Source organism: Cinclus cinclus, chromosome 11 (assembly GCF_963662255.1).
Source record: "Cinclus cinclus chromosome 11, bCinCin1.1, whole genome shotgun sequence".
Classification (NCBI taxonomy): domain Eukaryota; kingdom Metazoa; phylum Chordata; class Aves; order Passeriformes; family Cinclidae; genus Cinclus; species Cinclus cinclus.
The window spans coordinates 7980862-8008348 of record NC_085056.1 but is presented as its reverse complement, the minus strand read 5'-3'; the positions used below and the strand labels follow the sequence as shown (position 1 = coordinate 8008348).

The following is a 27487-nucleotide window of genomic DNA, read 5'->3' as shown; positions in this document are numbered from 1 at the left end:
TTGCAGAGCAATCAGCGTGTTGACCTGTATAAGTGGAAGGAAGGTAATGGGGAAGTTTGCACATCTCTGCAAGGACACACACGTGTGATCAGGTGAAGAATAAGCAATGCTGTGGACTGCTGAGTGGAAAATAATGCAATGTTTCATAGAAGCTGAATGTTTTGGTCCTGACCCCACTCAGGCTATGCTCTGAGCTGGTTTTTACTCACTTCTGTGGACTGGACTGCCTTCCAATTTGGTGATGGTGTCGTGTGAACTGGCTCACCCTCTCATGGTTCCTCCAATATATTAACTTAGCCCTAGATGGCTTGAATGTCATTGCCTTAGGCTGCTGTCGTTGTAAAGAGCAGCAGCCATCATCTGGGAAACAGACAGCATGTTTATTAGATTGAATCCCAGCTGTGTTTCTGTGTGATAGCAGTTTAATTAAGGCAGGTAATCCCAAAGACCCAAGTTTAGAGAATGTTACAGTGGTGCAGGGGAGATTTTTGCCTCTTGTTTTAAGGTCGTATTTCAATGCTGGGTTGGAAATGCAGTTGAAGGACTGCTTTTAATCAAGCTCCTGACTGTGGGAAGTATTTGTAGCCCTTGAAATGACAGTTGTTTGGGCTGACTGGAGGCTGTTTGTGTCCCAGGTGCACTTGGTGTTCCCAACAGGGAGGCATCCCAGAGTGAGGGGTTGATGCCAAAGGATGTGTTGTTAACTGAGAACTCTTTGAGACATTGTCTCTTTGCCTGGAGGGGAAAGAGCACACATCAAGTAGCTGTAAAGTTCAGAGCTAGGAGGATGCTTCACTGGAATTTACTTAGAAGCATTTCATTGCTTCTTGGAATTTACTTAGAGAAATTATTAAGATCTTGCTTTTTACTTTAAAAGTTTCCGTAGATGTCACGGAGTGACATTGCTGTGAATTTCTTGGAGAATGTACTGGCAGCTTGTGGGAAGCTGATGCAAACTCTGCATGTGCTTTTCTTTACTGATCTTTGATTTTGCATTTTCAGTGACCTGGACTGGGCAGTGTTTGAGCCAGACCTACTGGTCACCAGTTCTGTGGACACATACATCTACATCTGGGACATCAAGTAAGAATCAGTATGTTTCTGCATTTTGGGGAAATCACTGGGACTCTTTTCCATAATCATCAGCTTGCAAGGCAAGGCATGCCCTGATGGGTACTGCTCTTTAGCTGTGCTTACAGGGACTTCAGCTACTTCCCACTGTCTCCTAGATGACTTCTGCTCCCCTATTTTCAAGCCAGTTCAGAGTCAGTGATGGTCAGTAGAGTGGTTAAGCAACAGCTGCCTGGCTTCACTCCCTGCCCACTTCAGGTATTTCCTTGGGGGCTTTTCCTGGAGCCCAAGGATGTTCCTCAACCTGTTGGGTTTTTTTAGCTCAGTTAATGAGCTCCATTTCATGATCCTATAGCCATTTTCTACTAAATTCGTTGGTTGTTGCTGGTTCTCCCGCAGTGGTGGGAAGATTGACAATGATATTCAGGAAGGTTTTCCTGTTTGTAACTTCCCTTGTTTCCTGGTGCTGCTTTCTGCCATGAATATTTTCAGTGTAGCAAATATTTCCAACTATATGTCCAGATTTAAGCTCCAGATTTTACACCTGAGAAGCAAAGAGCTGGCACTGGGGCTGCTGGGTTCACTTGCTGGCTGTACAACTCTTTATGATCCCCTGCAAATCACATTGTTCCTCTCTGCCTCCCTTGCTCAATTATAATAGGAGGATAATTATATAACCCCACTGCACCAGGCTACCCAGAGGCTTGCTTAGTTCCTATGAACAAGCACTTAGATCTTTGGTTAAATGGTGCTTGAGAATGACAATATATTATTAATGTGTAATTAAAAGACATGGAGATACAATAACTGCCGGCTGCTTTCCTCTGATACTATCTTAATACCAAACAGGAAAAATAGAGATCTTTGAAGGTTGTTATCAGAAGTCCTCCTTTAACTCTATTGTGCTCTTCCACTGTTTTGTGTCTGCCTGTATCACTTGCCCAGAGTTGCTTCCTTAGGCAGTCTCTGAAAGCCTCTACATCTCACTTGTGCTAGTAAAGGCTCTGAGCTTACTGTGGCAGCGAGGTCCTGGTGCTGCTGGCCTCCAGCAAATTAACATCCTGCTGAAGTGACTGTCTCTAATGACACCCTAGGGAGGTAGCCCTGCAGTAAGGGCAGCTGGAAATTCCCCACTTGAATTTTCATACAAAATAACTTTGATGAGGCAGAAATTCTTAGCGGGAGAGGTGCAGTCCATTGTTCTGTCCAAATGTTCTGCTTTTCAGCAAATAGAAAAAGTTGAAGACAATATTCCTTATTTTCACTGTCACTTTTTGTGAAAGAGTAGGTAAATTCCTGAGGAGCAAGGCCGGGAAGTAAATTATTGCCTTGATCTATGCCCTGGCTGCTAGGAGTTGTCATGGAGCTGCTGGTTTCTGCTGCTGTGGTATTTGGTTTGTAGACAGACAGAATTTGGTCTGCTCACAGCTGGGCTGATTTTCTACTTATTTTGTTATTATATGCTAGACATGAAGTTTTTTCTGTGTAGTAACTGTTCCATCTGCTTTGAATCAGGATCTGCAAAGGCTCAACGAACACATCAGTGGCTTTTGTTAAGTACTTCCACAGCTCTGTTTGTTCCTTTAATCCTCCTTGGAAAGGCTGTTTTGTTGCTTCCCGCAGCAGCAATTTGTGAGCCCTGTTTCCTTGCCTACCCAGTTGCAATATGCCACATTTTGTGTATATTTCTCCTCCCTCCAGTCCAGTCCAGCTCTGTTCTCTGTCCTAAACTTCCTGCTGCATGTGCTGGCAAGACAGGATCATAGAATGGTTTGGGTTGGAAAGGACCTTAAAAATCTAGTTCCATCCCTCTGTCAAGTGCAGGGACACCTTCCAGTAGACCAGGTTACTCCAAGACCCATCCAACACAGCCTTGAACATTTCCAGGATGGTTGTTGTCCTCCAGCTGGTCACCTTTATTCCATTTAATGCTGGGGTATTTTGGTAAGCAGAAGGTACATTAGGTCCCAAGGCAGCAATAACGTTAGTGCTGGAATAGCAGGGAGCTGGCTGGGAAAGCTGGACTATGCTGTGTGTACTCACAGTGTCCACATTGTATTTCAGAGACACCAGGAAGCCCACGGTCTCACTCTCTGCAGTTGGTAAGTCTGATGTGTGTGATGTAGGCATTAAACAACATTATTGTTGCATGCCCCTCTGTTATTCTTCCCTCCCTTTATGCTCCAAGGCCAGGCATGGCACAGTACAGAAGTGCCATCATGTGTGATTGTCCTGTGTAGCAGCAGCCTAGAGGCTCCAGTTCACAACTCCTTTTAGAGAAGCAGAATTCAGAAGAGATGTGGTGCCCCTTGAGGTTGCCAGGCATAGAGGGCAGTTATGGTACTTGGACTTGATGCTCCCACATTGGTGAATGGCACTGTTTAACCACCTTGCTGCACTCCTTATCCTGGGTTGCCCTGTCTGTAATTTCCTCATGTCCTTTTATGTTTGATTGAATCAGTTGAGGAACTAAGCCATACCCCAGGCAGCTCTCTGTGCCAGCCTGTCCCCTCATACACTCAGGGCTGGGTACAGCAGCTGGCTGTATCCACTTCCCTAGGGCACCTGCAACATGCAGGGAGCACACAAGATGCTGTCTTTGGGCTGTGCTTGCTCTGGAAAGGCTTTTATCCTGGCTGCTGCCAAGGTGAGTGTCCAGCCCCTGCTATACCACCTGCTGGCAGGTGTTGCATGTCCATCCTCACTGGCTGAAGCTGGGACTGGGCACGGATGATGAGCAAAACATCCTTTCCCTGAGTTACTGTCCCCAGTACTGGAGCAATCCTCATAATGTGTAACTCTCATGCTCTGCTGCTTACATCTCCTTAGGCTGCACATCTGCAGCAGCTCCCATTCCCTTCCCAGCCAGCAAACCTCTCTGTTGCAGAAATGCAGAAACCTTACTGAGTCAGTGAGAAGCAGAGGTCAGTTCTGGTGTCTGGGGTGAGGTTTCACAGCTGAGCCAGCCCAGCAGCCTGCTGCCCAGAAAGCTTCCTTGCTTCTTTCCTTCCTCCGGTGCCTGATGCTGTTTAATTCTGGTCCAGACATTTGTGTACCCTTCAGTGAGGGGATAAAATCAATCAACTGGCAGTCTATTTGCAGCTTTTTATCCCCCAGAATAGCTTTTTGCCAGGTTGTCAGGATGAATCTGCTCACCATGCAGCAGGAGGTGGGTAGTGGAGGTGGGGAATAGCAGCAGGCTGAGATCTGTTTAGCTTTCTCATGGATCTCACCTTTCTGGTAGCTCAGAAGGTTCAAGAATACTGGCAGAATAAGGATGAACAGATGCATTATGCTTACAATACCTGAACAAGCCACATTAACTGAAGCTGTGCTTTATTTCTGTTAGAAATAACCACCTGATCTGATCATCATAATCTAATTTGACTGAGTCCCTCATGATATTACATATAAGTCATATTTGGATCATCATCCAGTTTCTTTACACTGTCCTTGGTGTCTTTGACTTTTGTGGTGTATCTTGACAGATGGACCTTCTGTTCCACCCAGTGGCCACACCTGAGGTCACCTGCACTGCAGCCGTCTCCTACACCTGTATTTTAATCATAGGTCAATAGCACTAGTTGCCTGTGTAGCAGCTGATAGTATGAGGGATGGTGGGAAATGAAACAGGCCCTAAGCACCTGGAAGTAGCTTGAATAAAAAGAGAGGGGATTTGTGGAGGAGGTGATGTACCTACATTTCTGATCAGGAGGAAGTTGCTCCATTGCAGCTAATGGACATGAGTATTCTAATCAGGTACAGCCCCTGGCTAGCAGATGTGATAAAGATCTCTAGGCATCCAACTGGAACACTAGTTTTGCTGTCCTGAGGATACAAATGTTACACTGAGGAGCCAGGAGTTAATTTTCATGCCATCTTTCATGCTGGCTTCTGGGATATCCTTCCTCTGAACTGCCTTTCCTGGGCTAAGAGCAGCTCTCGGCCCAGGTGATGGGACTACTGTGCTGTTTTCTCTTTAATTGCTTGTTTTGGCCTGCTTTGTTTGTGTTGCAGCTGGAGCTTCCCAGGTGAAATGGAACAAGAAAAATGCCAACTGTTTAGCAACAAGCCACGATGGGGATGTTCGAATATGGGACAAAAGGGTAAGCTGAGGAATTTTTAGCAGTTTGTACATATTCCCACCTACTCAATACAGATAATCCTCTGGTGACAGATAAATACTGAGGAAATGTACTACTTTATCCCAGATCTCTCTTATGGGTCACTTTAAACTAGAGAAAACTGGGAGTCCAAGAGCCTGAAGAGTGTATGTAGGTAGCCTCCTTCCTCAGAGACTGTACCCATTAACATTTTCCTTTTGATCTCATAGTACTTAGCTGTTTAACTGAGTATAAAGTATGGTTAGGACTGCACTTGGTGACTGGAATTTGCCATACCTTCACAGGATATTTTTCTTCAACTACTTCTGCTGAGCTGTTTACTCTTCCCCAGCAGGGGCGGTTGTTCTAACTGTCTTGCCCTGGTTAAAGTGTCTCTTTTATGCCAAAGAACTAGACCAAATTTCAGGTGTCCTGTGCTGAGAAGGACAATGTCTCTCCTTCCAGAAACCCAGCACTGCAGTGGAGTATTTGGCAGCTCATCTCTCCAAAATCCACGGTCTGGACTGGCATCCTGACAATGAGTATACACTGGCCACTTCCAGCCAGGACAACTCTGTCAGGGTAAGTGTTTCTGCAGTTCCTGCTAGGGAGTAGGAAGGATGGTGGAGTAGATCCCCTACTGCTTCTGCTGAAGTTTTGGGGTGTGCTTTGCCATTGGCAAAATCTGGATCTTTATTGTTTGTTTTCTAGTCACCTGGTGTGTTGACCAGGACTGCACTTTTCAGAACAGGCAGAGAAATCATTGAAGAATGGGTGCACATATGTTTGCCACATATCTGTAGTGATTAGGGCAGTATTGAAGCTGAAAACAACTGCCTCTGCCTTTTGCTTGCCAGAAAGGAACAGACCACACATGCCAGAAGAGCCTTTTTCCCAAAATGCATGTTGCTAAGCTGATTATAGCAACTTGAGGGGTGACATACTTCAGCCCCTGGAGTTTCCAAACTCATGTTGAACAGGATTATCAGTAAGAGACTGCCTGCAAGCACTGCTGTGCAGGGCCTATTACTTGGGGGGAAATAGTGTGCTTTGTATGTCAGCCAAACGGTGTTCATTCACATTGAGCTAAGCTCTGAGGCAAATGCAATTGATGTGTATTCTAGCAAAGCAAAAGGTTAGATTCTTCATTAGAAAATCAGCAGTAACAGCAGAGTGGGCTTGCCTCCAGCCTGGACTGGCACGTTGGCTGGCAGCCTGCAGGGTACCTTGTAGCTCTGAAAGCCCAAGCAGGCTGCCTGTCTCCCTGCTCTAATTACTCAAGCTATGATCACTGTGAATATGACCTCAAGTCACTCATTTTCTAAGGGATGCTGGCAGATGTTGATAGCTTGGTATTTGTCCTTTGGGGCCATCTCTGCTGTTAATGAATGGGATTACTAATGACGCTGTGGGCACCCTGGCATGCTTTTTGGTCTGTTCTATTTGCAAGCCACATGGAAAACTACAGTATGAAACTATAGCCAGCTGACTCCTGCCTTTGCTTGCCTTTCTTTTGGTTTGTTTTTTTTTCAAGTTCTGGGATTACCGTCAGCCTCGGAAATACCTCAATATTCTTCCCTGCCAGGTTCCTGTCTGGAAGGCAAGATACACGGTGAGCGAGAAACTCCCGCCAGTTCCACTTGTACTCTGAGAATGCACAAAGGGACATTAAATAAAGAACTGCCATAGGGTTTCTCACCGGTTCTACTTGTGGACATTACCAAGTCGATTTTAAAAATCCTTCTCAGTGCCTAAAAGGCGTAGAAAAGCAGCATCCACAGTGGGGGCATTCAGGAGAAGGAGTGAGCAAGCACCTACCCAAGTGAAGCTGAGGCTCTTAACATCCAGTCATAATCCCCAGAGGTCTGAACGTGTCCTGAAGCCAGTACTGTGCCTTGAATCTTGATCGCCTTTCCCTGTCCAAACAGCAAGAGGTGTAGGACTGGTTTCCATGTTCCTCTGAGCATTGTGACCAGGAGGAGTTGCTGGGGCTCAATCCCCAGGCAGCAGTTCTTGCAGCTCTAGGCAGATTGAAGTAAAGATCCCCATTGAAAAGTCAATGGTGAAATCCCTCCAGCCTCACAGATTAAAAGTGAGAAAGCAGCAGAAAGGAGTTACTCATGTTAAGTGAGCTGCATTGAGTATCTCAGTGTACTACATTTTACCCCTTGAGACACTGTGTTTTTGCACAGCAATTGCCTTGGACCATCCCAGGTTTTGGCCTGGTTCTGTTTTGTGTTGAGCTCATTTAAGACCTTTGCATTTGTGTTGGTGAGAAAAGGGAAAAATTAGAGTATGATAATAGCAGCATGGGAGCATAACTGTCTCTGGCTAACTGGAAGGGTGTGTGTCTCTAAGCCTTTCAGCAATGGACTGGTGACAGTGATGGTCCCCCAACTCCGTCGGGAAAACAGTCTCCTCCTCTGGAATGTCTTTGACCTGAACACACCTGTCCACACTTTCGTGGGACATGATGATGTGGTGCTGGAGTTTCAGTGGAGGAAGCAGAAAGAAGGTGAGTTCAGGGTTGAATGTGCTCTTGTGCTCTCTTCCCTACACTTCCAGGGGTGTGGAGACCTGGCTTCTGATTGCAATGCTGTTGCTGTTTGACTCTTGCCTTTTCTTGAAGTAGCTCCTGCCCACCTTCCTGCCTGCTACTGCCCCCCTCAAACTACAGCTGTTCTATACTGGTTTTATGGCAGTGCTTACAGAAGCCTTGTTTCCATGCTAACAAAGCAAATCTACCAAATGCTGAGTAGGTCAGTGGTGACTCTCATTGCTTCCACTCTCCTAGGAGTCTCTATTTAAATGAATCTTTCAGAATAAATTGTGCAAATTTTTAGATAAATGCATGAGTGCAGGCACCCTTTCCCTCCTCAGAGCTGCAGGCTAACCAGTTAACCCCTCATATCATGGCCTGGATGAGCAGCCTCCAGCATATTCCAGATCACAGACTCAGCAAGCCCACCTTGTTGTGTGTTGGCCAGGGCAAGGGAGGAATAACATGGGATAGAGAGTGCTGTTAGAGTTCAGTCCTGACTAAATTTTCTAGCATAAGCAGCTAAGAATAGGAGATTCTATACCAGAGGTTGCATAACCACACAGAGCACAGCTTTGTTTCCAGCACCTCAGCTGCCACTGACAGAATGTGCATGTCTGGCTTTGGTGTCACTTGTGCTACAGCTTTGCAGTGCTGTGTGAAAGTGCTGGTCCAGTCCTTTCCCACCAGCTGCTGGGACCATTCAGTTAAGTCACCTCCTTTTCCATACCTTGATTTTCCTCTTTCAAAAAGAGGAGAGCAATGGAGAACTGTGTTAGGATCTGGAGACACAGTCTAAATTTGTAAATGAACATTGAAGCATCAATGAAGCAACTTGAGCTACCGTTGGTTGTCTTAGCTGTGTTAGTAGATATGTACCTGGGGTTCTATGTCTTGCTTGTCTCAAGCAACATAAATCAATCACACAAACATTCCAAGTCTGCTTCATTGTGGAGACAACCAAGATAGAACAAATTTCCTTCCACAGAGTCTGTTGTGCTGTATTTAGATGAGGCCCCTATGCCTCAGCAGAGGGGTGTAAGAAGCAGCTGTGCAGCAGCAAATTCTTAAACATAACAGCTATTTGACAAGGGAAACTTAAAACTGTATCACGAGACCTAAACATGGACATAAATCAGCCTGTTGATAGATAGTATGTGGTTAGATATATTTCCTTACAACCTGAACTTGGCATCATTCAGAAGCAAGAAGAGGAAGGGCAGAACTGCCTTCTCATTGCATAGAAATGTTGTAAAACGTCTACCTCTTGAAACAGATTTGATGAACGAAAAGGTATTTTCACTTTACAGTTATAGTTGAGAAATATTTATTTTTACTATACTATTTATTCTATTTAAATAAATATTGTTGTGCATCTTGTTTATTCCTGGTTTTGTCACATTCATTATACTTTGTGCTTCTGGCTTGTAAATCACAGCCTCTTTAGAGGTGTGGGGAGGCACAAAGGCTGATGTACTTGGGCCAATTTGAAGCAGAAAAGGACTTGCTCTGCCTTTCAGTTTAGTGCCTTATCCATTGGATGTGCCTGCTGGCTTGTTTGAATCTGTTTACACTGAACACAGGGCTGAGATAGTCTGTTTCCCAGAAGGGTGTCTAATTGTTTCTGTCCTCTTTAGGCTCTAAAGATTACCAGCTGGTTACGTGGTCCCGGGATCAGACCCTGCGCATGTGGCGGATTGACTCTCAGCTGCAGAGGGTACGTGGAGCTCTGGCTCTTGAACCATAGACAGTTTTCTTACAGGCTGGCTTCACCTCCCCTTCCTTGCACTCCCAGTCACTCTTCTGATATCACAGAGCTGCAGAGACAGAAGCCAGCTGCTGCTTCACTTTCCTCTTGATCTCCAGCCCAGAAACATCCCCAAGGAGACCTGTGATGGGTCTTCTGTTTTGAGCCTCTGTCTCAAAAGTTTCTGTAGCTATGCAAGGCTGCTTTGTTATCTAACATTAAGTGCAGGAGTTTGTTTGGAGAAGGTGAAGGGCAGTTACTGCCTGCATTGCCTCTAAAATGACACATCCATGGCTGCAAGATTGTATTTCTTGGTGGTTTAGGTGCCAGGTGAATGTAGGATCTGTGTCCTCCTCTACCTCCCCTTGTGTCCATTGCCTCTAAGCCTGGAGTGGGTGGTGTGAGTGTGTGGATCTACAGCAGTTACAGATTGTGATACAATTACTAGAACAGCTGTACGGGCTCATACCAGAGGTTCATTTGGCCACAGGGGGCCACATGGGCCTGTCACATCTTCAGCTGATGTCTTGGGCTGGCATAAGAAGGAGGTAGGCATGGAGTGATGTTTCTCTCAAATGCTCTGTCAGCCTCCTGCCATTTGGAACTTAGAGGCTCGTTGAGTCTAGCATCTTTATATTTGATAGAGCTTGATGAGTCTCACTTCCATAGACTTGTTCTGTTTTTTCTTGGGCCTCTGTAAATTCTTGTTACCTTAAACATCATAACAACAAGGAGTTTCATCATGGCTTTTCTGCATGTTGTCTGGAAAACCAGCTATTTTTTTATTTTGCCACCTAATTTCAATTGAAGATGAAATGAGCCATATTCTCTGTGCTACTGATGATTTTTTCACAGAAAAAAAAATTCTGTGGTCCTCCATCATATTCTTCTCAGCTGCCTCCTTTTTTGAGTTAAAAGATCTTGATTCAGTTAATCCTTTGTAGCAGAACTTTGATTGTCCTTTTGCCTTCCACAACCCTTTTTCAGTTCTAGTATATACTTTTGGGGATGGGGATATGAGCTTTGTTCTTTCCAAAGAATTCTCAGTACTTGGTGTATTTGTAAATTGTTTGGCACAATTCCATGAAATCATCAGCTTAGTCTGGCTTCTACATCTTGTTCCTCTGCTTGAACTTGCCATTTTTCCTGATATATGTTGCTTTATATTTATCTGGGCCAAAGTTCATCTTTCATTTTAATGCAGTTACTCTTGTAAGGTCCTTCCGTGATTGTTTGTTGTCAGTCACACTTGTTACTGCCCTGAAAAACTTGGTGCCATCAGCAAACCTGGTCATGTCACTATTCACCTCCTATTCCAGGTTTTTAATGAATATGTTGAGAAGCATGTGTCCCAGCACAGATCCTGCAGGAGTCCTGCAGGTCTGTAAAAAACTTTCTCTGTGAAAAATGACCCTTTACTCCTACCTGATATATTTGTGAACATTTGATTTCTTTCCTGTCTTTAAATCAATTGTTCATTCATGTCAGAGTCTTTATTTTTCCTCTGCTAGCTCCCACTCTTTTGTCCTTGTCTTTGTCTGGATCAAACTATGCACATGATGGCATGTTGCTGGTGACCAGTGCTGTAATTTGCTACATCACACCATTATCCTTTCTCTTCCCTTCCTCTTCTCAGTTTTCCTGTGCTGAACTTAAAATCCAGGGATTTACAGTCTCATTTTGATACAGGACCTAGAACATCAGGGCCCCACATACGTACCTGGGTCTCTAGATCCTACTGGAATGTAAATATCAAATGCAGAAAGTGTGCTGTTAAATTTGATCTAAAAAATTAAATGAGTTTTAACAAATTAATTCAAGGAACTAAAGTATTATCAGTTTTAGTTTTGACTAAAGCTTGACCTCTATTTCTTAGACTGGCCCTATCAGTTAAGTGGCTTTTTAAGTGAGCAGGAGATTTGGCCGGGCTGTCTGAGGTGACAGAGTTGAGGGTGCTGGAAAAGATCACCTGTCTTTGTCACAGGAGCAATGCAGTCTTAGTCATGACTGTTGTGTGGATGAACCTACCTTGCAAATCCATCTGTCTGGAGAGGTGAGTTGTTTAGTGGTGGTTCTTCCCACAACTTGGATTCTGTTGTGCAGCATGTGGGTGTGTTTGTTCTTTTCAGCTCTGTGCTAATGATATCCTGGATGGAGTTGAGGACCTCATTGATGGGATTTCTCATCTGCCAGAGCCAGACAAGACCCTTCACCCCCAGGACACAGAGCCCCAGCATAACTCTGGACATGGGGATGAGGAAGGTGAGAGAAGTGGTGGCTTGTGGAGCTTCAAACACCAGCATGTTTATATTGGGAAGAAGATACGTCTTGGCACAAGAAAACATAGGCAAAGCACTACCTGCCTCTGTTTCAAAGGTTAATGGATTCCTCATCAGGGAAGAGGAGAAGAACTAGGGGCTCCTCAGGATGGTCCTCCTAAGTTTTTTCTCTTCTAACACAATGATTCTGTCTGTAAAATGAAACTCTTCCTTGTCAGGGTTTTCATTTAATTGTATGCTCTTTAGGTTGTAGTTGCAGCTTGTTGCCAAAAGTAAGGCAATCAGAAAAAAAAGTTCTGCCTTTTGAGATAGATTAGTTTAAGCTGAGAGATGAGCCCACAGAAGAGGGAGTATGTGAGTCAGACACTCTGACACAAGCTGCTTATGTATCACACCTGGTACCTAAACATTTCTTCTGGGGTCACTGTGTGAACTGATCTAAGGAGGAGGTGTTGGCTGGTGTCTCCACCAGAAGCAGATACAGAGACAGATCATTAATTTCTGGTAATATATTGATGAGAGGTAGCTGAAGCCTGGCAGAGCAGAGAGGGAGGGACAGTATCTCTGGCTTCTGAGGTGCTGAAGGGTGGGTGGGAGACACTGACAGAAAGTATTTGTTTGTCCCTACAGAAGAGAAGGCACACAAGGAAGGAACATGAAGGAGGGTTTGTGTGGTTAAGGGTCTGTCCATGTTAAACATTCAGGGTTAGTGTTTGAATAGTGTAAGTGCAAGGAGAAGAGATTATAGCATTATTGGTGATGTGCATGGAAAAAAGATATCTAAAGGGATTTCTACAGCTACACTGAGGAAGAAGAATTGGGTGCACCAATGCCTTTATGTCAGTTTGGGGTTAAATTCACAGCTCCTTTCAGTGTTGGAGCTATGCCATAATGGATCCCCATGTGATGGGTTTATGAAGAAGCAATTTCATTCTCCCTTTGGCTTGCCAATAGACTGCAGAGAAGGGGAGAAAATGGTGTAATGTCTGCCTTTTGAATAAAGGAGCAGTTGTGAGGTCCCTAAATGAAAGCATCTCTTCCTAACTGGAAGTTTCTTGCTCAGCAATTGCCAGTGAAGTTCCTCTCTGCATCCTGTCCTGTGTGGCAACAGAGTAAGTTTCTGAAAGCCATCAGAAATTCTGTCTATGTCAAGGTTTTATAAGATGATAGAAAAAGCCCCAGATACCTTTGTTCCCCATGAGCAGTACTTCTGGGGCAGCACAACTTCTCTTGTTCCATCTGGGAGTATTCTCATTCTGGTTGCCTGACCTCTTTTATTCCACAGGAGAGAATTAACTCTTCCACTGTCCCTGAAGAGGCACATCCAGACATCCCATGTGGTTTCTGTGTGGGTCTGGTTTCCATGTGGTTTCTTCTTTGCTTCAGACTGTTACGGTTTTCCTCGTGGCCAAAGGGAATGAATATGTCTTTTCTGTAGCAGGGTAGATTTTGCTGCAAATAATACATCTGCAGGATTAATGCACAGGCAAATCCCTAGGTAGAAATTTCAGTTTTTTTCTAGCCAGAAAGCTGTTGCGGACTGTTGATGTTTCACCTGGGGGTGGCTGCATTTCAGCAGCAGACAAAGCCTCCATGTTCTATTAGTTAAGTGCTTTGGGGGATCTTTTGAAGAGATCAGTGCACTGCAGGTGAACGGGAGAGCCCCGGCTGTGCCTTCGCTGCACAGCTCTCGCTGCTGCTTATAGAGGAGCTCTAGGAATCTGTACCAATGCATGGCTTTGGAGGATTAAAATCTAATTGGAAGGGAGAGGGAGGAGAAGACAAAGGGAGGGTACTGCCCGTACTGGGAACCTCAGAGATGGCTTTTCAGTAAGCTGTGTGGTGTCTTGTGCTAGAAATAATTATCTTTCCTGAGAGCCACTGATCTTCCTTTAATCTCCTTTTCAGCTCCCTTTTCTGGAATGCATCTAAGCGCTGTAATAGAATTGCAAACAAGAATGATTGGCTAAGCATCCTATCTATCCAAATCCAGCAACTCACTGAGTAGTGGTAATACCAGATATTTGTCTCTGCAGCAAAGTCAGTAAATACTAGGTGAATGCCTGTAAAAGGTCAACTTCTTGCATTTCTGTTTGTTTGATTGTTTTTGCTGGGAATAGTCTGTGCAATGTGATATTGCAAGTGTGAGAATGACAGCTGAAAAATCATAACTTCCCTTCTGTCCTTCAAACCATAATCAAAAAATGTATTTGGCCTTCTTAAGAAGTGGTGCCGCAGCAAAACACCGTTGTGGAGATACACAGCAAGACACAAGGCAAAAGCCAGGCACAGCCACAGGCAGAGACCAATTCTTATGAAACTCAGTGAAGTTTGCTATCTTAACTGTAATTCTTTGTGTTCTGCAGTGCTTGCCTGTCTGTTTAAATGTGTTCTGGCCTTCAGGTGTTATTGTCCTCCTAAAAAACTGTGGGGACTGGAGAGTTAGACCCAGTATTTTGATGAGTCTTTAAAGGCTGTTAAAGCACTAGAGTGCTTTGCAACATTAAATGCAAATGGCTACTGCAAATGAATTAAGCTTCTATTAGGACCAGAAATACTCCCTGCTCTCTCCCACAGCACTGTTATGCTTTGGAAGCTTTCCCTGAAAGTCAGGAGTGGTGTGGTGTTAGTCCCAAAGACCAGAGCTCCTCCTGGGGACTGCTAGGGCTGCAGTTCTTTACTGCTGAATTGAGACACTCCAGTTTAGCCAGTCGTGACTCTGGCAGCACTTTGTAAGGAGGAAAAAGGGTCTCACATGAGAAGAGGACTATTTAGGACTGTACAGAGCACAGGCAGGTTCTGTAACCCTTCTGGGAACCCTGTGTGCAGATAGCTTTGGTTTTTTGAAGAGAAGGGTCAGAAACTTGCCTCCAAACAACAGCTGAGACCCTCCAGCTCACAGGTCATTGCCAGGTAAAACTCATACCTCCATGTGTCAGAAGAGCAGAGGAAAACCTGCTGTCTTGGCTGCCTCCTGACATAATGTGAAAAACTCTGCCTATTGTAGATTGTCTCAACTTGTTTTCCATCTTTCCCATCAGCCTTAAAAGAAGATTTCCTGAATGACCCCCTGGTGGGAAAGAAAACTGACCAACTGGGGCTGCCTCAAACACTGCAGCAGGAGTTTTCACTGATCAATGTGCAGATCCGAAATGTTAATGTGGAGGTACAAAGTTTCCTGTTGCTGGCTTGTTAGGAGGGGATGTGAGCAGGCTGGCTTATTGAAGCCTTTAGACGGGAACCTTCCTTGCTGCAGTGACTACTGTCTGTAAACAAGTTTTATATTGAGCTGTAAAGATCCTCTTGACCAGGGGTAGTAAGAAAGAGGATAATCCCAGACACTGGTGTGAGAGAAATGTTTTGACTACAGTAAGTACACTGGCTGATCTTGAGAAGGCTGGATGGTGTTTTCTTCTGTCTGCACTGCAGAGTGGAAAGTGACTTGTTCCATGCAGTTCATCTCATTTCAGCTGGTTCTGAATCCCATCTGCTGAGCCCTCTCTATCCTGAACTCTGTTCCTCAGTTTTGCCCTCTTCCTTGCACTCCAAACTCTCCTCTGTGCATGGAAGCTGGCTGGAGGCACAGCACTGAACTGGGCTGGGAGGCTCGAGGCAGCTGCCTGTCTCCTTTCCTCACCCCTGTGGTTTCTCAGCTCATGGCATGATCGTGACGTAGTTTTCTAACACGGTGGTGCAGGATCTTAGAAGGTGCCTGTTATTGCTGCACTGGGCCTGGAGCTCTGCATGGCCAGGTAAAGTTGTTTGGGGTGCAGTGGCTGTTGGGAGCAGAACCCCTTTCTTGGTGCTACCTGGGCTGGCCACAGTCCCTGAATGCTGGGATGCTGGAATGTCAGTGCTGGTGTGAGCTGAGCCTGTCCCCATCTGCCTGGGTCTTTTTGCTGTCACTGTGTTCTCTGCCCTTGAGAACAGCATGACTTCGTCTTATGTGCAGAGGAACCATTCCCTCAGCATGAATTTAAGCTACTGTAAGTGTAAAAGTCCTGGGAGATCTAACAAGAGAGCAATTGCTTTTCCTCACAGATGGATGCGGTGAGTCGCAGCTGTACGGTGTCGGTGCACTGCGGCAACCACAGAGTCAGAATGCTGGTGATGTTCCCTGTCCAGTATCCCAATAATGCTGCACCGTCCTTCCAGTTCATCAACCCAACCTCCATCACAGCTTCCATGAAGGCAAAGCTGCTGAAGGTGTGTGACAAGTATAGAGTGTCTTTATAAATGTACAAAGGATGGATGCTTAACGTCCAGATTTTTGAGACATAACCAAACATCAGATCTTGCTGAAGACATACCGCAGGTCATGTGTAACTGATAAATTGTGGAGCCCATTGGATGAGGGTTTTGTTGATTCTGCAGCTCAGTGTTTGTCTTTTTCCACTGCTTTTTCATTGCTGCTGTGTTCCAGTGTGATGTGTATTGCCTGAGGATCCCTAACATCCTTCTTCGCATGCAATTGCCCTCAACCCAATAATAGACAAAATGACCAGCAAAGCATCCAGCTGCAGAAAGATACTATTTTTGAGCTGGGATGTTGCTTCCTGCTCTACTACACAAGCTGTTTTAAAAATGAGGGGATTTTTTTTACCCAGGCCCTGCTAATTCAGACCAGGTGTTTGATCATCTGGTGTAGTAAATCTTATTGCTAATGAAATCCTTTCCCCAGCAACACACTGATGGATCAGTTCAGGTTTCTTCCTGAAAAAAAAACTGATCCAGTTTGCCACAAACTGGTATGAAACATATGGTCTGCAGTAATATTGTAGCCTAAATCCTGGCTCAGTGTGCTGCTAGGTGACTCTCAGTGCTTTGATCAAAGCACACAGCCATTCATTCCTCAGAACAGGCAGTACACCAGTGGACATTAGGGGAGGTCTATGACCTGTTCAGGTCCTGGCATCTAAGCTGCTCTGCAGACAAAAAGGATGCGGACAAAATGTCGCGGTAACCATGAATTAAGTTGCATCTTGTATGTATTCCAGATACTGAAAGACACTTCCCTGCAGAAAGTGAAGCGGAACCAGAGCTGCCTGGAGCCTTGCCTGCGTCAGCTGGTCTCCTGGCTGGAGTCAGTTGTGGTATGGAGAATTGTGTGGGCTCTCTGCCCTAGTTTGTTGTCTTTTCCCATGTCGCACACTTCTGACACTGCAGCTAGAGTCTGGCCTCGTTAGATGTGTAAATAGACCCCTGTGACTGGCCATTACATCTGTGTGAGCACTTCTGGTTAATGTTGAAGAGAGCTGAGTGGATGATTAGATGTATTTTGTTTTCCACAAATGGGGCCCAGAAGGTTTGCTGCTTTGAGGAGCTCTGATATCCAGGTTACCAGGAGTGACTGGAGATTGGAGAATCTAGGTGGTGTGTGGTACCTTCCCAGCTCAGCATATATTTCACTGACTGCCAGGGCATGGTTATCATCAGTGAGAGAAGATAAGAGGCCTCAGGTTGTTGATAGATTCATTTTTGCCTGAAAGGCAGTGGCAGATGTCTTTACCTCCTCAGTTTTAGTCAAATATCCTGCTAGTCCTATTCTAGGGTTTTTGTTTTCTTCCCTGAAAAAAATCCAAACTGTGAAAATCTGGGCTTTTTCTGAAGCCTTGTGCTGAGGTTTTGTAGGGATGATACTGCAGATAAATCCAAGTCACACTCTGCTCTTAGCTGAGAGATCTGTGATACCTACTCAGCATCCCAGTGTCATGTATTAGGTCTTTGTGTGGGTGAAGTGTACTGGAGTGGGTGTTTTTAGCATTCAGGAGAAGATTGGAGTCTCCTCAGGTTTCTTTTCTGAGAGGTTTTGTTTATTCATCACAAATAAAGTGCTGGGGGTTTTTTTATGTGAAGGTTTAATTCTGCTTGGTTTCAGAAGTAATAATATTAGAGTGGGAACTTTCTCTGCTGTATGGAAATCTGACAACTTGAGGCACCACTGCTTTCAAAGAATTCCTTTAGACCAAAGTTGCAGTATTCTTTATCCAAATAAATGCAGATTTCTGCCAAAATTCCTGTGGATAGTCCTTAGGTCCCCCAGTAATTCATGCCACCTGCCTTTCTCACTTGAAGACTCCATACCTGCATTTGACACCCCACAGTTGTGTGGTATTCCTGCTCAATGAGATTTTGTGCATCACTGAGGTGTCACATTCAGCTCAACTTGCTGTATTGAGAGTCATATCCAGAGTCTGAAGGTCAGATTTTCTGTATAGTTTCTTCCTCTTCCTCCTCAAATTAAGCTCTGCATTTCAACATGGTTATGGTGGGAGAGAAGTCTCTGGACAATCAGTCAGAGAAGCTTTTCCTCAAAGGCAGATTTGCAATTGAAGCAGTAACTGTGCTCTGAGCTTGGTCTGTTCTGGCTCAAAGGATGAGCCCCTCCTGTGAGGCTGCTTGGCAGTGCAATTTCTGATGCTCTGGCTGGATTTCTCTCCTGTGGCAGCAGGAGTGTGACCTTGGGTAACTTCTGTTTCAGAACCAAGAGGACAGCACGTCCAGCAATCCCTACGCTTTGTCCAACTCTGTAACACCTCCCTTGCCCACGTTTGCCCGGGTCTCCAATGCCTATGGCTCCTACCAGGACTCTAACATCCCATTTCCACGGACTTCTGGAGCCAGGTTCTGTGGTGCAGGTTAGCCTTGTCACTGATACACTAAAACAGGTACTTGGGGAATGGTCCTTTTAGATGTCTTGGGAAACACTTGCCTCTGAACAAGATGAGGCTTTCATTACTGCCATACAAAGAATAAGGAATGGTGTTAAAACAGTGATACAGTGGTAAATTTAGAGATGAGACTAGTTAGCAACTGTTTGCAGTTGGGGTTGCATGCAGGGCTTTAGGATTTGGAAATGCAGGGCTAGGTGAAGAGATAACCTTTGGCTTGTGGCATGCCAGAGGCATTGACAGATCTATTTTTACAGAACACTGGGAATAGCTGTTTTCCTTGCCTAGTTCTCTCCTACCAGCATCACATTACTGGGTGTATTCTGGCACTCAGTCTTCACAAAATTCCTGTGATTTGGGGTTGAACTTATCTCTTGCTGAAACCATATTCATATTACTAACAACTCTTTTCTCATTCTACACTCTTTCACTTGTCCAAAATATCTTTCCCAAGGTCATTAAGAAACTTCTCCTAAATGAGAGATGGGGTACAATCACATCCAGTTTCCAGGACAGCACATAAAGGGTGAAGATCATTAACGACCAAGTTAAGATCTGAGTAAGAGCTGTTAAGTTTCACTGAGCTGTTTCAGAGTCACACTTGCCTTTTCTGGATCTGACTGTATCCCAGTGTGAGCAAGTTTTGAAAGCTGCTTTCCATACAGGCCTCACCGAATTCCTAAGCAAAAGTAAAACAGAATAATATTGCATTGAATAGGCTCAGTGAAACCTGCTAAGTGTTGAAATTCTTCCAAGAGTAGGTGGCTGAACACACTTGAGAGGGTAATAAATGGGTAAGTCTTGTGAGAGATTGCTTTGGTGTTGGCTTCAGATGTCTGGGGCTCTCTTGTGGAAGAAGAGAGTTGTACAAGGTGCAGTGGTATCTCTGCATTGCCAAACATCACCTCACCTTTGGAGTAACAGTGCTTTGGCAGTTCTGGTGGAGAGTGAAAACATGAGGATGCATTTGCTCATTTTCTTTTCCTATCTTTTGTCTATCAGCTATAAGCCACTTGAAATTGTGCTTTTAAGAGAAACAGCTCAAAAACCCCATGCTTTGTAGTGGGTTTGCAGGGAGTTGGGTTGAGAGAATGTGGTTGTCTGCTTTTAGCTTATAATCACTAAGGGTAGTGGATAAGAACCCAGCCCCTTGACTCTGATACACAGGGAAACCTGTTGATTTAAATTGAGCCACTTCTGAGTAATCTGCTCCTTGTTTCATGATCTTTATTCCATGTGCTGTCTCTTCAGGGTACCTGGTGTATTTCACAAGACCCATGACCATGCACCGTGCAGTGTCCCCGATGGAGCCCACACCCAGGTGAGTGCCCTCTGTGTAGTTTGGGGTGTGCTGATGTCATGGGCAGGAAAGCAGGAAAATACCAGGTCCTACATTGAAGCTACTCCCCTCTAGTGTTAGCTGTGCCCTCAGTGCAGAGAACCTGCTCCCTTACACTACAGGGCCTCACCAGAGACTTCTTTTGAGACAGTGGCACTATTGCTGGCAGCTTGGGTTGGTGGAGATGCCAGTGTGAGCCTGCAGGATGTTTGGCAGGAAAAGGCCCTGAAAGTGTCTTCCTTTCTTTCAGGTCTCTGTCGGCTTTGTCCGCGTACCACAGTGGCCTCATTACTCCAATGAAGATCCGCACGGAGACTCCGGGCAACCTGCGTTTGTACAGTGGGAGCCCAACACGCAGTGAGAAGGAGCAGGTCTCCATTAGCTCCTTCTATTACAAAGAAAGGGTAAGTACCAGATCAAAACATTGCTCCTAACACTTCAGCTTTCATGATGTTTTTCCTTTCATTTAGCATTGCTAGTAACAGAAGCTTTATATTCCTCTCCAAAAGACATCTTATAGGCAGTTCTGTCAAATGGATTTATCTCCAGTTAGTAACCTCTTTACCAATCCTTTCTAGCATTTGACCTGCTTATTTTGATGTTTCTCTATACTGACCGTCACAGTTCCCTTCAGTGCATTACACTGACTCCCTTTGGATTATGTAGGGTGAAAATCTCACCCTTTAACAGTTGTAGTCTTCAGATAAGTACATGTAGGCAGCTCTTGCTTTTCTGGGTATTCCCTGATACATGTAACTGCAAAGGGTTGTGACTCTCTGCAGCTTACTGCCAGCCTCTCCCGGACTATTGGATGTGGTTGGTTATTTCTATTTCAGGTGTCTCTTTCAGGGACATATGCCCCTTTGAACCTTTTTTTTTTTAAACAAAAATATTTTCTACATGATTCTCTGAAGATTTTCCAGTCCACATAATTCTGGTTTAGGTGCAGGTTTTGCTGTTGTTCCTGTTTACAAGGCTTTGGAGAAGAGTGGGATTGTTTCCTTCTGGGATATGGTGGGTAAGGAAGACCTGTTGTAATTATAGGGTGGCCACAGGGTAGTTGTCAAGCAGCTGTGAGGGCCTGATGTGCCTGGAGCAGATGCTGTGGGAGCAATAGGCTGAGCAGATTGTCAGAAACAAACTGTGCTTAAGCAGGGGGTGAAGTTGCTTGCAAAAATGCAGTAAGCTTCCACTGAGAGCCTCAGAATTTGGGGTGTTTGAGTAGTTTGTTCACTGTCCATGCAGAGAACATGAATCTCTTGCAGCAGTGAAGAGCTTCCAGGTAACCCACGGAAAGCCAAAAGCTGTCTGCACTCTGCTGGCGGAAGAGTTTGGGACTTGTGTCCCAGGAGCAGAGGAAATGAAAGCCTTGAACACCCATCCTTCCTGTTCACTGAGAGAAGTCTTGTTTTTCTGGTGGTGCTGGGTGTGACAGCCAGCCCTGTCTCTGGGACTGTGTCCTGCTGACATGATGTCGTTACACTTCCCAGCTGTGGGGAGAGCCCCTGTCCCCCAGTTCTGCTTCCATACAGACCCCAGAAGACTCTTGAGTCCCCATCCTGGTGTTTTTTGTTTTTTTTCCTCACACAAACTATTTTTTTAAAAAAAGAGAAAATGGCGCTGCCTGGTACAAGAATTACAGCCCATCCTAATCTTTGTAGGAGAGTTTATTTAAAGAGCTACCTCTGTCCTCTGCAGCAGGCTTGTCTCTGACACACAGCCTCTTCAAGATGACAGACAAGGCTAAAAATAACATGTGGAACCAGCTTGGTGCAATTTCATGTGACCTGTCTCCCCAGCCCTTATATTGATGGCAACAAGATTTTTGTCACAGGGTAAAAGGATTCAAGGGAACAAAAGTGTGTGTGCAGCCGTGTCTGCTGAAAGCCAAGGGAAATTCCTGTGTTCCCTTCCCCTGCTGAGCTATCTCCTCACATGCTGGAATAAATTTAAGAACCCTAGCAGGGAGCTGGTTCAAATGTTCTTGCAGATGAAATAGTATTAAAAAAAAAGCCCCAAAAGCCTGTATCTCCCTTCAGCAGAGGTTTTCTGATTCTTCAGGAGTTGATGTCATGGCCTCTGTTAGATCAATACTACATATTTTTGTTACTTTGTTGTGATGGTTTTAAAAAGCCCAGACTCAGTTTAGTTAACTCCTTGCTCTGAAACTTGGAGTTTATGTTTGCATTAAATAAATTAGTTGAATTTTTGTGCATCAAACTGTAATATCAGACAACTTAGTCCCAAACAAATGCAATATTAATTTATCAGCCATAACCAAATATTTAAATCCAGTGTAGCAACAACTGGCATCCACTACCGTTAGCAAACAAATGGAATTTGCCCATTGCTAGACAGGAAAGATGTCATGTTCCCAAAAAACCAGGGGGCTGCTGAGTCCAGCACAGAGCTCCTTAATAAGCCCAAATGAAACTGAATCTGGCACTGAGCCTTTCTGTGCTTATGTTAATACGTATATGTATATACATACACACACACATATATATCTTCCTCACTTTTTATTCACACTCCTTCTTTCTTCCTCCCTCTTTTTCACTTCTCAAAAAAGCCCCACTGAAGAGCAATAGTCAGCAGAAAGGAGGAGCTTTATCTGTAACAGTGGCAATGCTGTCAGTGTTTTGAACCTCAGTGTCTCTTAAAGAAGCTGCCATGGAATACTTTATTTCCCCTACAGTTAGTGAGGACCTGGGGACAGCTCAGCCTTGCTGTACCTGGGGATGGTGACAGTGGTGACTTTATGCTTCCCATTAGGGAACTGGTGGGGAGACTGAGCTTGGTTTTGCTGCTTTTCCACTCTACTGAATTGCCTTTAACTAACCCTTTTCTCCTTCTCTGTGACGCCTGCTGGAAGAAACTGTAGAACATGGCTGCAGCCTTCTCCTCTCTCTTTCCATGGGGCCTGCAGCCAGCTTTGGCTTCCTGGCTGTAGGGCTCTCCCAAAAGTGAGATGCAAGGGGATGTAGAGGCTGAAGGCATGGTCCTGACTGTCTGTCATCTGAAAACAAACACGAAATACATTGTACCTGACCCAAATATCCCTTTTTATTGTGTTGACTCTTACAGATCTGAATGCAAAACTTTTTCAAGTGAATGTACAGTAATGTGCTTTGAAAGATTCCATTTGTTTTTGCTATAATCCTGTGTTGAGTACCTACTGAAATATCTTCAAGTTCCTAATGGAAGCCTACTTTAGAGCTATTTGGCATAGTCAATCAGTGAATTTGATTGCACACTCAATCTGAATGAGTTTCTCAACCCATTATGACAATACCCACACGGCCCTGCCAAGCAGCAGTGTCTCTACATCCCTTCTAATATCCTGACATATGGTTTTTATTGTTTTAAATGAAAGTGAACAGTTACTGCAGATTCCAGTGACTGAAGTTCTGGAGGATGCTGGATGTTAAAGGGAATCTGAGTAAGCAGGAGTGTCTATTTAGCTTCCTGCAGATATCTGTGCCATGGCACTGGACAGCTGTGTTAAAAATGATGCAGTTTACACTTAGCTGCCTTCCTCTTCAGGCAAGAGGAGTAAAACTGGAGTTTAGGCATTTGGGGCACTTGGGTGTTGTCCTCTGCTCAATTCATGGTACGAACAAGGTTGCACAAAGCAGTTCAGTGCTTCTTGCAGTATTACAACTTCATGTAGAAGACTTTATTCAGATTTTTGTTTGCCACAGTCTTCCATAGAGGCTGGTGTTGGGCACAGACAAAGCAGTCCTTGCTCTGCCAGAGCAGTAGGTAATGCTGTGTAGTACAATTGTGTGAGGATGAAAGTGAGGATCATGGTTTGCAACTATTCGCTGTGTACCAGAAGCACTGGGAATAGTATCTTTTACTCTGCTGGTTCAGGGCACTTTTCATTTCAGTTTATTTACCTTTGTCTTTAATTTTCTTGGTGTCTTTCTTCCCTTTTCCTGGGTATAATGTTTTCGTGTACAGATGTCTCCTCGCTCTGCCCGGCGACGTTGGTCCATACAAGCAATTAACGACTTCCCGGTACTGTGTGCTGTGCTGATACTGTCCTTGATATGACCCTGTCTTCTGCCCAAGGGCCCAAGAATAAAATGCCACCTGCCTGCCTTTGAGTAACCTGCACAGAGCTGGGGGACTCGCACTCCATGCAGGGCCTAGGGCTTCACAAGAGCAGATGCACGTGTAAGTGGGCAGGAGCAGACAGTAGTTTGCAGAGTGCAATTACTGACCTACAGGATGCCTGTTTCACTGGGCCTTGTGGTCAGGAAAGGATGGCAAGGGGTGATTTGAAGTGTAAGAAAAGATCAACCTCTAAGATACAGAGTGCACTGTAGAGGAGCTGAATGATTATTATACATCATCAACCAACTGATGAGACTGACATTAGGGCACTTAATTTCTGAAAAGACAAAGCCTTGCTGGAGAGGGAGGGAAGGTGATTTAAGAGCTGTGGAAGAAGCAAACTGGTTGAGTTTCTGACAACAATCTGTCATCTCATTAAAATTAACTGCCACTTCTCAGAGCAATCCATCACACAGTCTTATTATCTGGATCAAAAACTACAATTTCTTCTTAACTTGTGATCTTCTCCCAACCCTTGTAATTGTACCATCCTGCATTCATTTAGAGTGGTTGTGCTTCAGCTACCCTGGCAGATAGTCCTTCCTCCTGGCACCTGCCCTGCCAAGTCTGCTTTGTTTTCTGATAGTCAGGTCCCCGTGTCCCTCAAGCTCCAGCATCATTCATTAACATCTTGATGATATCAGGATTGCTCAAGCTTTGCTGTACGTGTGGACAATTACTATTTCATCACTCATCTTCCAAGCACAGACAAAGCTCAGAAAACTCCATTTGAATTTAAAGATGATCTCTAAGTCTTTTTGTCTTAATGTCTGCACGAACAACTGCTTTTTCACAGCTGCTGTCCTTCATGCTATCTCTTCATAAGACAGCAGGGAATAAAATAGAACCTTGTAACACCTATTTTAACTTGGTAAAATAAGATCAAATTTTCCAAATTGCAACAGTTCTAAGACTGTACTAGCAAATAATAGGTGAAAGAAACCAGAAGTAATTTAATTGACTCCCTCAGTGCTTTTTGGAAAAAGCCTTGTGAGCAGCAGAGGCAAGAAATGAAGTTCTGTCTTCAATCAGGAGCAGACTGAAAGAGAAAAGCAATGAACTTGCCAGCTTGTGGTAAATTGCAGAACACAAAGGCCACAGTTTAATTCCCTTACCACTGTCCTGGAAGGAAGAGCAAGTAGTGATGTGATAAAGTTATAATTTCTGTAGTGTGTATTTAAAAGGGATACAGGGGTTAGTCCAACCCTCGAAGGTTTGATTGTATTTGTGGATAACCTTTGGAAGAGGCTAAACTGGCTCTCTGAAGGGGGCAGCAGTGCCTAAGGTGAAGACACAGGCATACACAAGGAGAGGTATAGGTTATTAGTGCAAATCACTTGCCTTCCTTCTGGAAGAAGAGCTCAGCATTGCTCAAGGTGTTTGGGAAAGAAAGAGCTTAGCAAGTTTACAAGAAGCAATAATTCCTTTTTCTTTCTAGCCTCCTCTTCTGATGTGTCTGTGCTTCAGGGCAGGTGCCAGCCATTGATTGACGGGAGCTATAAAGAAATATTCCTGCTGTGGGGCACTTGATTCAAAAGGGCTTTGGATTTTTTAGTGCCTTTGTGGCAGGTGCCTGATACTGTGGGAGATGCTGGAAATAGTAAATATTGATTATTTTGAAGAGAAAATCCAGGCAGCGCTGTATGAGCCACACGGGGGAGTTAATCTGTAGGCAGTTGTTCAGAATAAAGGAGCATAGCATTCTACAGGGAGGAAGCAAGTTTTGCATTTTATTTTTAAAAAATTAATATGCGAAGCAGCTTGAACCTGACTCGAGCAGGTTTGACTATTTTGTACATGTCTTATTGCAGCTTAATCTCTTGGCATTTAGTCTGTTCTCTTCTGTTCACAGCCTTTATCTTTGCCCTACTAACACCAGTTTATACCACAAACCCTGAAATTTTGCATATGCTGATGTGAAACAGGCACTTTACATTTCAGGATCCTACTTAAAGCACTGCCTGCCTCAGCAGGATCCAAAGGCACACACACCCAAGTGTTCAGCATCCTTTCCAAGCGGGCAGCATTTTGCAACTCCTGCTGCTGAGTATGCAGTGATGATGGTGGTTGCTACAAAGCAGTTGGTGGCTTATTCTTGGGCTATCTGTTTCTACATGTAACCCATTTACTGCCATCGTTATCACCTCAGATTGCAGCAAATTACAGCCTTGGGTATAGTAGTGCAGGTGCAGGCGCAGGCTGGCTTTTTTAGTCATTATTCGATGCTGTTCCCTGCTGTCACCTCCAACCCCATGATTGCCATAAATGCTCTGGTTTCTTTCCTTCTCGTGCTCTGAGGAACTGATGAGTCTTAATTTACTTATCACTGTAGCTATTTTCTTTCGTATCTTTCTCTCGTTAAACTGAGGAGCAGCTGGGTACGTGCAGTTCTCCTTGGCATGGATTCTAGGCTTCAGAAAGAGCTAGAAATGTTGTGGCAGTGCAGAAGACCCGTGCCTTTGTCCTTCAGCTGCCAGCAGCTAGCTTGGTGCATTTTGATTTCTGCTTCAGCTCCAACTGTTATGTTCCCTGCTCCCCATCCTGACCTGTGCTCCAGCCCCTAGGAAGAAATGTGTTTTCTGCTCTACCCTAATGCCCCTGAGCCTTGGTGACACCTTTTGATTACACCACAGTGGGAGCTCCTGGGAGAAGAGGTGGAATGGGAGGGAGGTGGACCTTGGCCAGACAAACCCAACCTAAGGCTTTCTTTGTCTTTGGTAATCCCTGTTAAAAGCACTCATATATCACCTGGTGGAGAGCTACTCCTGTAATTAACACCAGCAATTATTGGATTCAAAGTAGAACTTCTGCTGTCAGTGGTGGTGAACTTTACCCCATCCGTGATGGTTCCCATACTTCTGATTGTGTTTTTTTTTCTAACTCTTACTTTCTGTAGCTGAGGTAAACCTGAATTGCAAAAAACCCAGACTTTTTTAATGGTGACTCTACGTGTAGCTTTATGATTTTTTTCTGTCACAGCTGTAGGGGCTGGAAGTGGTGGGCATGGAAGTGTAGTACAGGCAGGGCCTGTGGCCGTCAACTAACTCCACTCCCAGAGCTGCACCAGTAAAGAATTAGGGTTTCCTTTTTTGTCAGTAAATAAGCAGAGTTAAAAGGAAGAAAACAGGACAATTTTGGTTTGAGTGCAGGTTTTCAGGGTGTTCTGATACATTTAGTGTTTCCATTTGTCTGGTGATATGCTAAAAGCAAGCAGTGGAAACCATTCATGAGAGCTCTTTTTCATTCTCATCTTCATTTGTTGTCATTCTCCTCCAAAAAAAAAAAAAAGACCCAAATGCCTGTGGAAAATGATATGTGTTGTCCATGTTTCTAGTATTGAAATGCCTGTTGGGAGGTTTCTTCAGTCTGCTCTTGCAAGGGGCAGGAGCAGGTTGAATCTGTTCACAAAGGCTGGGCAGAGGGAGCTCTCCATCAACTGTGAATCCTTGGGGCAGCTGGCTTACAGATGATCAGGAGGTGGCAAGCTGCTCTCCAAATTACCTGCCTGGCTCTAAAAACTCTTGTTGATAGCCCTGCAGAATGTGGTTCTGTGTCTGCAATCCTGGGCTCAAACACCTGCTCAGGCACAGCACAAATAACACCTTTTGCTGTGAGAAGC

The 27487-nt window shown here is 44.6% G+C and overlaps 1 protein-coding gene across 5 annotated transcripts in view; it reads left to right on the top strand.

The window, feature by feature from the left end:
- Window positions 1–27487, top strand: part of WDR59 (WD repeat domain 59) — a 48242-nt gene that overhangs the window by 8687 nt on the left and 12068 nt on the right. The window contains exons 4-19 of one of the 5 annotated variants that reach the window (XM_062499717.1): window positions 7–92; window positions 1003–1083; window positions 3136–3173; window positions 5089–5177; window positions 5640–5756; window positions 6709–6786; window positions 7533–7689; window positions 9351–9430; window positions 11590–11722; window positions 14781–14905; window positions 15781–15945; window positions 16737–16832; window positions 18221–18377; window positions 19662–19731; window positions 20000–20153; window positions 23713–23769. In XM_062499717.1, coding sequence (XP_062355701.1) covers window positions 7–92; window positions 1003–1083; window positions 3136–3173; window positions 5089–5177; window positions 5640–5756; window positions 6709–6786; window positions 7533–7689; window positions 9351–9430; window positions 11590–11722; window positions 14781–14905; window positions 15781–15945; window positions 16737–16832; window positions 18221–18377; window positions 19662–19731; window positions 20000–20153; window positions 23713–23769 — 1683 coding nt within the window. Of the gene's footprint in view, window positions 1–6; window positions 93–1002; window positions 1084–3135; window positions 3174–5088; window positions 5178–5639; window positions 5757–6708; window positions 6787–7532; window positions 7690–9350; window positions 9431–11589; window positions 11723–14780; window positions 14906–15780; window positions 15946–16736; window positions 16833–18220; window positions 18378–18864; window positions 19732–19999; window positions 20154–23712; window positions 23770–27487 lie in introns of those variants that run through there. The other 4 variants (XR_009933529.1, XR_009933530.1, XM_062499718.1 and 1 more) reach the window with 4 other exon arrangements.